This window comes from Pinus tabuliformis, chromosome 9, assembly GCF_031772625.1.
Source record: "Pinus tabuliformis cultivar Carrire ecotype Pingquan chromosome 9, CPIR1, whole genome shotgun sequence".
NCBI lineage: Eukaryota > Viridiplantae > Streptophyta > Pinopsida > Pinales > Pinaceae > Pinus > Pinus tabuliformis.
Genome location: NC_142307.1, coordinates 1,037,671,622 through 1,037,681,461, shown reverse-complemented (window position 1 = coordinate 1,037,681,461; position 9,840 = coordinate 1,037,671,622). Strand labels below are relative to the sequence as shown.

The window sequence follows — 9,840 nt, the reverse complement described above, 5'->3', positions numbered from 1 at the left end:
TAGCAAAGGGTCACAATCAGAATGCAGGATTTTATACACCATTACCTATTCCAGGCAGACCATGGGACTCAGTCAGCTTGGATTTCATCTTAGGACTACCTAAGACACAGCGAGGGTATGACTCAGTAATGGTAGTGGTGGATAGAATTTCAAAAATGGCACATTTTATTCCTTGCAAGAAAACTAGTGATGCCACTCATGTGGCCCACTTGTTTTTTAACGAGATTGTTAGGTTACATGGATTACCCAAATCCATTCTATCAGACGGGGATGTGAAATTCACTGGACATTTTTGGTGTACCCTATGGAAAAAGATGAATGCTTAGCTGAGTTACAGTTCTGCTTACCATCTGCAGACAAACGGACAGATAGAAGTTGTAAATAAGAGCTTAGGGAATCTACTGCGAAGTCTAATGGGAGAGAACTCATAGATGTGGGATCGAGTGCTGGCGTAGGTAGAATTCGCTTACAACGATTCACCTATCCGCAGCACAGGCTTGAGTGCTTTCCAAATCCTGTACAACATGCATCCTCGCGAAGTGCATGAATTGCGGGATCTTGGACTGCAAGAAAGGTGAAGCGCGGACAGAGAAGATTTCACTAATGCGATGAGGGATTTGCACGAATAGGTGAAACTTAAATTGCAGGACAACAGCTTAAAGTACAAACAACAAGTAGACTTGCGGAGAAGGGAGGTACAGTACAATGTAGGAGACGAAGTCCTCGCACATTTGCGCAAGGAACGTTTTCCTAAAGGTACGTACAATAAGTTGAAGTACAAGAAAATAGGACCCTACAAAATTCTTCGGAAGTTTTTAGCAAATGCCTATGAGATCCAGTTGCCACCAGGAATAGGCATTTCGCCTATTTTTAATGTAGCAGACTTGTTTCCCTACACGACTGACCCAGAGGAGAAGGAAGACGAAGGAACCACGCGACCCACACGAGACACTCAGGACGAAGGAGAAGCTTGGAAGAGATAGATGCCTTATGTTCCACCTCCCAATATCAAGAGCATTCTCGACAGTCAGGTGGCGAAACGAATTCGGTGGAATGAGTACTTACAGTACATGGTCAAGTGGAAGAACCGTCCAATTGAGGACAATTCGCGGCTTGATGCCAGGCAGATCGAACAAACAGGTACTTCTGTCGAGAAGCTCATGGACCAGAGCCATGATTTCTTTTTGCCTTGGGAGCCTGGTGCAGGAGCATCTAGCTCACCATGACCGGGTGAAGTCTTAGCCAGGTCAAAGAACAGTGAATTTACTTTTATGAGTTTTTTTAATGATGGTCAACAGGAATTTAGGACTTTTATTTACTTTCATTTAGTTAAAGACCGTTACATAGTTAGCATCTGGTGTTGTCTGTTATTAGCAAACCAGGATTATCCTTTTTGTTTTAAAAGGAAAAGAAAAAACAAATGTACTGGGAGACAAAATCTTGTCGTAATAGAGGACAACTGATTAATAACCAAATAACTATAAAAACCCAACTGAAAGGACAATCATACAGTTTCATTAACTGGAACTGAGTAGCTATAAATGTAATAGGACAAGACTATAGAGGGGTTTAGTTGAAGACCACTCGCACTCTAATAAAAATAATATCAACAGAGAAATCACACTCTAATAAAAATAATATTAACAGAGGAATCCAAACTGTTGTCCATCTGTATGTTTATTCCTATTTGATAAAAAAAAAACTGACTGAGAATAATCTGAATATGTATATCTATTAGTTACAGGTTTCGTAAAGTAAACCTTTTCGGTTGTGTTACCCGAGGGGAACAAACAGTTCGTTTAACTATGCTAAGGAGCAGCACAAAACAAAGAGTTTGCAGGCATCGTAACAAAAAATGCAGACACCAATCAGAACCATTACTGGCTGAGAAAACAAGTTTGAGTAATCACTTCATCGACAACACATCTACGGCGTTCAGCAAAATAATTCCAAAAGGTTTAATTAAATAAGTCGACGATATACAACAGCAGTTCTAGCGACAGGACAGCGAATACAAGCCACGGTAATTACAGGTAAATTTACATGTGCAACATTACATCTTTCAATATCGTTTTCATTTCCAGAGCCACAAAAAGAGTCACGGAAGAATAAAATACTGAGGGTTACATCCTTACAAGACCCTGATTTACAAACCCTGGAATAGGGTTTCGATTTCGATAAACTAATACAACAGAGGAGGCACGGACCAAGAATGGTGAAACCCTAGGTGAGGGTTTGAAGGCTTTACAGACACAAACTAAGGAACCTGAGTTGATAGAGCCATACAAGGAACCACCAAAAATATCGTAGAGTGGTAGAGCCTACCGGATAGGACAGAGAAGAGCCTTGGTTGAACCTTCCTACTGAAGCCCTCAATACCTGTAGAGCCAGCATTCACCAGAGTGAGCCAAATATCAATTAAAAGGGAAGAAAATACAGAGCAAGAGCAAGGGACCATGACCATACTTGAGAGCTCGTAGTAGCATCGTGGAGAAACATTTCGAGAACAACAACCATTGTTTGTAGCGAACAAGGAACAAGCCAGATTAATGACTCAGGAAGGAAGCGTTGATGATTGAAGCAGGGACAGGACATTTACCTGAAGATTGCGCAGAAGCTAAGGAAACCATAATGCCAACCTGAGAACAAGCCACCATTGGAAATGCCAACTGAAATGAGAATGCCAGTGCCAAAGTTTACATGCACAGCGTGAATACATTGTGATAGAGAGGAGCCGAAGTTCGATAGAGGACTTACCAAGCCACCGTTGGGTGAACCAGAACAAGCCACAGACCGAGGAACAAGCACCTGCATGAAGAGACAGACAAGCAGAAACGCCCACAGTTTAACGCATAACCACAACATTCCGACTTGCACCAACAATGGAAAACGACCAAACGAGCGGACAAACCACGGGAAGTGCGATTCATACATGTGTCCATTCTATTGTTTGTTTTAATCAACTGCATAACTATTGCATAAATCATTCCACACACGTTTGTTAAACAAACCAAATCATTTCATATATCATAGTGTTATAAGGGCGTTTGGGCTAGGCGCCATCATTTTACTTCGCGACTAGCATAAATATTTTCTGGTGTTGAACTGATACGTGGCTTTACCGTTGGAGGTTTCTCTCTTAGAGTCGTTGGAGAGGGTCCCGTTTCATTGGAATTGTTGCAGTGGGAGATTTTGAGTTAGTCGTTGGAGATAGAGTTGTTTGAAATCAGAAGGGAACATACTGACTATTTTCAATAACAGAATTAATTAAATGATGTGTGGGGGAGTGTTTTTTTCCATCAACGTGTACAAAATTCTATTGTGAAGAATGGATTGAATTACTACGAAAGCGGAGGGAACGGAACAAGTCTACGGTGAGGCAGAGAAAATAGCAACCTGATCGTTCCGTATTGGGAGCGAACTATTTTTTTGTTCTGAAGTATGTAATACAACTAAGGTTGAATTGAATTATTCACGCTAACGTAGACAAGTTAACAACACGTGTGGTGAATTATCAACGAGAACACAGAGAAAAAGGAAATATTGAAATGAGAATGGCAAGATTGGGTAAATCTCAAAGATATATAGCAACGCTAATGCTTAACGTTTTGATTTCATGGACTGCGTGGATTGATTTATATGTGCTTGTTTTGATTCATCTCTACAATACTATGGCAACAATAGCGTTTGATAATTATTTTCTAGAGATGGATGGGCGAGCTCTTATAAATAGACACTCTGAAATCGAACCACATCTTAAAAAGGAGTGAAGAAGTTGAATTTCTTGTGAGAAATATGACGATGATAAGGGTTGTGAATTTTCTTTTGTCCATCATGCTAATGATGTTGAGCAGCTTATCCTCTTGTCAGGCAGCGACAACACCCTCGGGTATGAACATATTGGGTTAATGTCTCTTTATATAGTATGATATGATTGAATTATATAGTTAATGGTGTGATATGATATGATTGATTTATATAGTTGATGGCCTGATATGATGGCTGTGATGATTTGCAGGTTGTCCGTTTGCGTTTATGACTATAGATGCGGAGAAAGAAGCTGCAAGAAAATATGATTACATTGTAGTTGGAGGAGGAACGGCCGGCTGCCCCTTAGCCGCAACGCTGTCTAACAAGCTTTCAGTTTTGCTGGTGGAAAGGGGAGGATCTCCTTATGGAGATCCTGAGATTGAGAACGTCGATGCTTTTGGAAAGCCATTGGCTGAGTCCGACATTTATTTCAGAGGATGGAGTGAGTAATGTGAGAGCGAGAGTTCTGGGTGGTGGAATTGCTATCAATGCCGGCTTCTACAGTAGGGCGGGCTCCGAATATGTTCGTAATGTGGGATGGGACGAGGGACTTGTAGAGGAGTCGTATGAATGGGTGGAGAAGCAGAATGCCTTCAAACCGTATCAACTGTCGCCTTGGTCGTTGGCTATCAGAGATGGCCTCCTGGAAGCAGGGGTTCTTCCCTACAATGGATATACGTTGGATCATTTGGATGGAACCAAGATCAACGCCTCCACCTTCGACAACAAAGGCAAAAGACACACAGCAGTAGACCTTCTCAGGTCAGCCAATCCCGACAATATCGTAGTCCTTCTGAATGCTACTGTCAGAAGGATTCTCTTCGAAGGTAATTCATTTAAACCTTTTATATTTCTCCAGCACAGTACTGTCGTTTCACACCTTTCCTTGCTAATATATTAACGTAGTTTTCAATTATTTATAATCCATATTGGAATAATAGCTTTACATACAGATCTGTACATATAGATTGAGTGTTGAGGATGGATTGGGTCATGCAAATATAGATTGAGTGTTTTGTGGATGAATTGGATCATGCAGAAGCGAAGGATAGCTCCTCTCCGAAGCCCAGAGCTAGTGGAGTTGAATTAATGGACCGCCATGGTCGGTCTTATCAAGCTTTGCTCAATGAAACGTGAAGCTCCAGCGAGGTAACCCTTACTGCAGGAGGCTTAGGCACCCCCAGCTGCTCCTCTTGAGCGGAATTGGCCCATTCGAACATCTAAAAGAATTCAATATTCCTCTAGTTCTAGACGCGCCCATGGTAGGCCAAAGGGTTCAGGACAACCCGCATGAATCCGTAAACTGGCTATCTCACCAATTCTACACCATACAAGCAGTTGGTATCCTTAAAGCCTCTCAAAATTACATCGAGTCCTCGAGCACCTTCGTCAATGACATCCTATCCTTCAACAAAAACAACGTTTATAAAGAAGTCATTTTTGAGAAGCTGGCATTTCCCTTATCCAGAGAGGACAGCTTCGGCTACGTAGCACGGATCCTCGAGACAATCCGTCTGTTCGATACAACTACTATTCTGACCCTCTGGACGTCTAGAGATGCATGCAGGGCGTGAGGGTCATAAGCAAACTTCTCAACTCACCCTCTCTGCATAGATTTAATGCTAATTCCACTCATGACTTCAACTTCATTGGGCAGCCGTTACTAAAGAACATGTCGGTAGATGCAGCCGTGGCTCAGATCTGCCACGATAGGCTTAACACAATTTGGCATTTCCATGGAGGATGTGAACTTGGCTATGTGGTTAACGAGAAATATCAGGTCAACGGAGTTGAGGGTCTCAGGATTGTGGATGCCTCAACATTCACAAACGGCCCTGGAACCAACCCACAAGCAACCACTATGATGCTTGGCAGGTAAGAACAATAACATTCCTAATATTTCAGTTGGGCTTCTATTGCTCTTTTGTAGCTATGCCATATATAGATGAATAGGCATCGGAAACAATATTGCTGATGTTGTGCGTGCATGCACGTATGTTGCGAAGAAGATTCTTCAAGGATGGATGGACTGAGACAAAACAAATGTTAGTGTAGGTATTCCCTTTTATGGTTTAGGTTAATAAAGAGTCTGTTCAGAATCCTCCCGTCTTGCTTCACCTAAAGCAACAGGTGATTTGATTTTCTTTAATAAAGATTCTCGAGCATAGTCTCACTTTGGTAGTTAGGGTAGAAATTCATTTTTAATACATTCAATGTATTATTCTTGATGGAGATCGCATGACATAGGCCTTGGGTCTTAGAAAAACTAGTTCACACCCTCTTCCAATTATGCAATTATAAGAGCCAAATCATTGTAAATATCATTTCTTGATTTCTGCTCTCCCCCACATCACATTCAATGTATTGTTCTCAGTTAACATCACATGTCATATGACTTAGAACAATAACCTGGCTCTCTTTTTGAATTATGTGTTTGTAAGAGCTGTAAATGTTATTTTTTTCTATTTCGAATCATTCTTCAAATAAAATATAATCATTTTTAAATGCATAAATTGGGTTTCATACCAAATATAATTACTTTGAAATACATAATTTGTGGTTTATTGATTGTTTAATAATTTTAATAAATATAATTTTATTTAAAGAAAACAATATTATCATTAATTATAATTTGATAAATTTTATTTTTTTAATTTTAATATTTTAATATTAATAAATTATTAATAATATTAAAAAAGATTATTTCCTTCCAAAAAATATAAATAATGTTAACTTCACTTACAATTTACTATATATATATATATATATATATTTATTTAATTTTAGTAATTAAAATTTAATTTACAATTTACTATATTTTTTATATATAGTTTTAATAATTTAAATTTAAATATTAATAATAATAAAAAAATTATAATTCTTTCCCTTCCCAAAGCTATAATAACATGAAAAATCATTATTATTATGGATCATTAAGAGGTCATCTAGACTGAATAAGGAATATTGTGTTAAAGGAGTACCAAAATTAGAGGCAAAAGTGTTCCTTATTCATTTTTGTTTCATATGGTGTGCTTGATTTTCGTCCAAGTTTTGACTTAGATTTACCAATTAATTATATGAAGTTAAATTTTATGGAGTAAAACTTGATATAAATATAAAGTTTAACTTATAAATGAAAAATAATTATGTTTAAATTTTTTTAATCGTATTCTTCTTCATAATACGAGAGAGACTTATAATTATTTTCATACTCAAAATGGCATTGATGCATAACATTTAAAAATATATTAATAACAACAACTATTTGAATATGGACCTAAAATAAAATATTTCAATATCAACTCTTTATATATCAATAAAACTATTGGAAGTAACAACATTTCAATGGTGGGCATATGATTAAGATATGCAATTCCTTTCACTCACAACATAAACTTGAATAATGACACACACAAGCTCACACACACACACAACAATCCGTGTAAAACTAATTAACTATCATGTCCTAGAGGGTTCAAGTCCTTGGACGTGCACACCTTTTTTCTTTAAGTGCAAAAATTAAGGAAAATATTGCACCTTAATAGGTTTGATCCCTCTCAACATATGAAAAATCTTAACTTAATATGAATGTATACTAGTATTACAAACAACTTGAATTCAAGTGCAGCTTGATGATTGATGAATTTAAGTATAAAACCTCAAATAATGCATAATTCCACCTTCTCCAACCAAAACTATAACTTCCATATGGCTAGTTCTATTTTATTGGTGTTTTTTTTCTTCAAAGGAAACTAAGACCTTTAATTACTCTACTTTAATAAGAACATAATATTAATGGAAAAAGCTAAGTTAATTACGTTAATAAAAAAATTAGCTTCACATACAATATTGCAAGTTGAAATGTATTATGTCTCACCACACATATGTATAAAGAGATTCCATACATGCCAAGAATTGAAATGTGCATCCATCTACCCAAAGTGAAACTTATTGGTCCATGACAAACATTTTGAAACACCGACACCAAATTTGAATTCAACACAATGTTGATTCAGTGTAATCGAAAAAGTTAAAAATACACTTACAATTAAATTGCAACATAACTTTATCAAACATGCACCTCAGATTACAGGGAGGATACTATAGTGCTAGTTGATAAGCATTGAAGGCTTTCTTCTTTTGACATGAAGAAAACTTATCCAAATACTTCACAACATATAACATCACAAAAAAAGCCTAACCTTCACCTTCACTTCCTTGGGACAAGATAAAGAACAAGGAACTAACAACGGTTGTTTTAGTTACATTAAAGTATATTAAACACATATTGGGGACATGAAATTTAGGATAAATACAAAATTAAATTTTGACACATAACATTTGAAAGTAAATATGCTAAAAGCATGTGACATTCTTGCTTTCGTGTTCATGTAATCATCTCGTTTACATTGAATAACTAGAACAATGTCCCAAAATATCTTCAAGAACATTTTTGTAGGTATTCAAGGGAATGGATGAAGTTGATTACAATTTTTCAAGTAAAAGAGATGGTCAAGCACTTGTAGAGGGAAATAATTATGGTGCCTAATGAGAGAAACATCGATAAGGCGGTGAGAGACAGATCTGTAGTCCCCACTATATTGAATGATACGACGTAACCATCATAACTACATAACCATCATAACCATTATTTCAAGCTTATAGATAGAACACTCAAAATATAGATAAGATGAAGATAAATTATTTTTAGAACAATTTTTTCTTTTTCATCAAATATAAATAATGTGACACTTTATATAGAAGATGTAAAAAACACATACTTCTATTATTATTACCCTAAAAAAAAAAAATTCTTATGTAGGGATTGATGGAATAACAAGTTTTAGTTGTGAAATTTGTATAATTCAAGTGAATAAGGGTTTTTCAGAGTGCTAAATCCATTTATGTATTGAAACGCACATTTTAAACCAAAAAACCCTCACTAGCGGAACCAAAATTATTTTTTCAAATTTAAGCAAAATAAACTCTTAAACATAAAATTATTAAACAACACCATTGTTAAAGGTAAAACTTATCCACCTTACTACAAAGTGGTTAAGGTTGCAACAGATAATACTTTTTCCACAGGAAAGGGTTCTTTTTTTGAGAATGTTTAATCGATGGTTGGCAAGGGTCGATCCCACTGTGGAAAGATGCTAGACTTTTACAGATGTCGACTATGTTGCTAAGCTATGGGAGCCCATAAGGACGAGTCTCAGAAACTGTGGAATTTTTCGCTCGGAGGGATCTAATGACACTATTTGGAAAAATTCCAAGTCACTGAATATTGTCAGAGTAAAAGATGTTTTTCAGAGTTTAATTGGGATGAAGGGTTCCCAGCTCAATCCTATTTTTCCTGTGTCTGTTTGGAAATCTGAATGCCCATCAAAAATGATATACTTTGCCTGGCTGTTGTTCCGCAACAGAAATCTTTCCTGGGAAAATTTGGTGAAGCGAGGTTGGCAGGGTTTTGGGTGTTGTCCTATGTTCAAATCAGATGAGGAAAACAACTGTCATTTATTTCTAAATTGTCATATAGCTCAGCATCTTTGGCTATCTGTGGAGAATTGGTTCGGTGTTCAACATATGTCTCACTCCTCCATTTCTGATGCGTTTCTTTGGTGGAGACAGCAAAGAGATTTCTAGAGGCCTCTGTTCATTATCTGCCTTTGGTGCATCTGGAAGGGGAGAAACAACTCCATTTTCAATAACAAAAATTGCACATCTTTGGATATTTTCTCTAAGGTTGTGTCGATTTATGAAAGCCTCCCTATGAAGGCGCCCAAGTCTAAAAGAGTCGATTTTCCTGTAAGTCCTGAGGTGAGTCCAGCTTTCCCATGTGTTTTTTTCGATGGAGCTGAACAGAAAGGCATCTGTGACTATGGGCTTTATATTCTTATAAGTGAATCCAGTCATCTCATTATCCATTGGAATGGAGGAAAGGGATCAAACTCAAAAGCTGAAGCGATGGCCCTTGCTGGTCTGTTATATTTTTGCTCTTTTCTAAACATTCGGCCCGTATTGATTTTT

At 37.2% G+C, this 9,840-nt stretch overlaps 1 protein-coding gene across 1 annotated transcript; it reads left to right on the top strand.

Annotated features, from left to right (window-relative positions):
* The first annotated feature begins 983 nt into the window (after window positions 1-983).
* LOC149152240 (protein HOTHEAD-like) lies at window positions 984-4,947 on the top strand. The gene is made up of 4 exons (XM_089443429.1): window positions 984-1,140; window positions 4,019-4,226; window positions 4,315-4,637; window positions 4,850-4,947. The coding sequence occupies exons 1-4, from the start codon at window positions 984-986 to the stop codon at window positions 4,945-4,947; spliced, it is 786 nt and encodes a 261-aa protein (XP_089299555.1).
* The last annotated feature ends 4,893 nt before the right edge of the window (window positions 4,948-9,840 follow it).

Bases quoted from the DNA above. Each gene is read 5' to 3' on its own strand.
- LOC149152240 (XM_089443429.1), top strand. From the start codon at position 984: ATGCCTTATGTTCCACCTCCCAATATCAAGAGCATTCTCGACAGTCAG. The intron at 4,227-4,314 runs GTCCGACATTTA...CGGCTTCTACAG, and splicing joins TTTGGAAAGCCATTGGCTGA to TAGGGCGGGCTCCGAATATG. The intron at 4,638-4,849 runs GTAATTCATTTA...TGGATCATGCAG, and splicing joins CAGAAGGATTCTCTTCGAAG to AAGCGAAGGATAGCTCCTCT.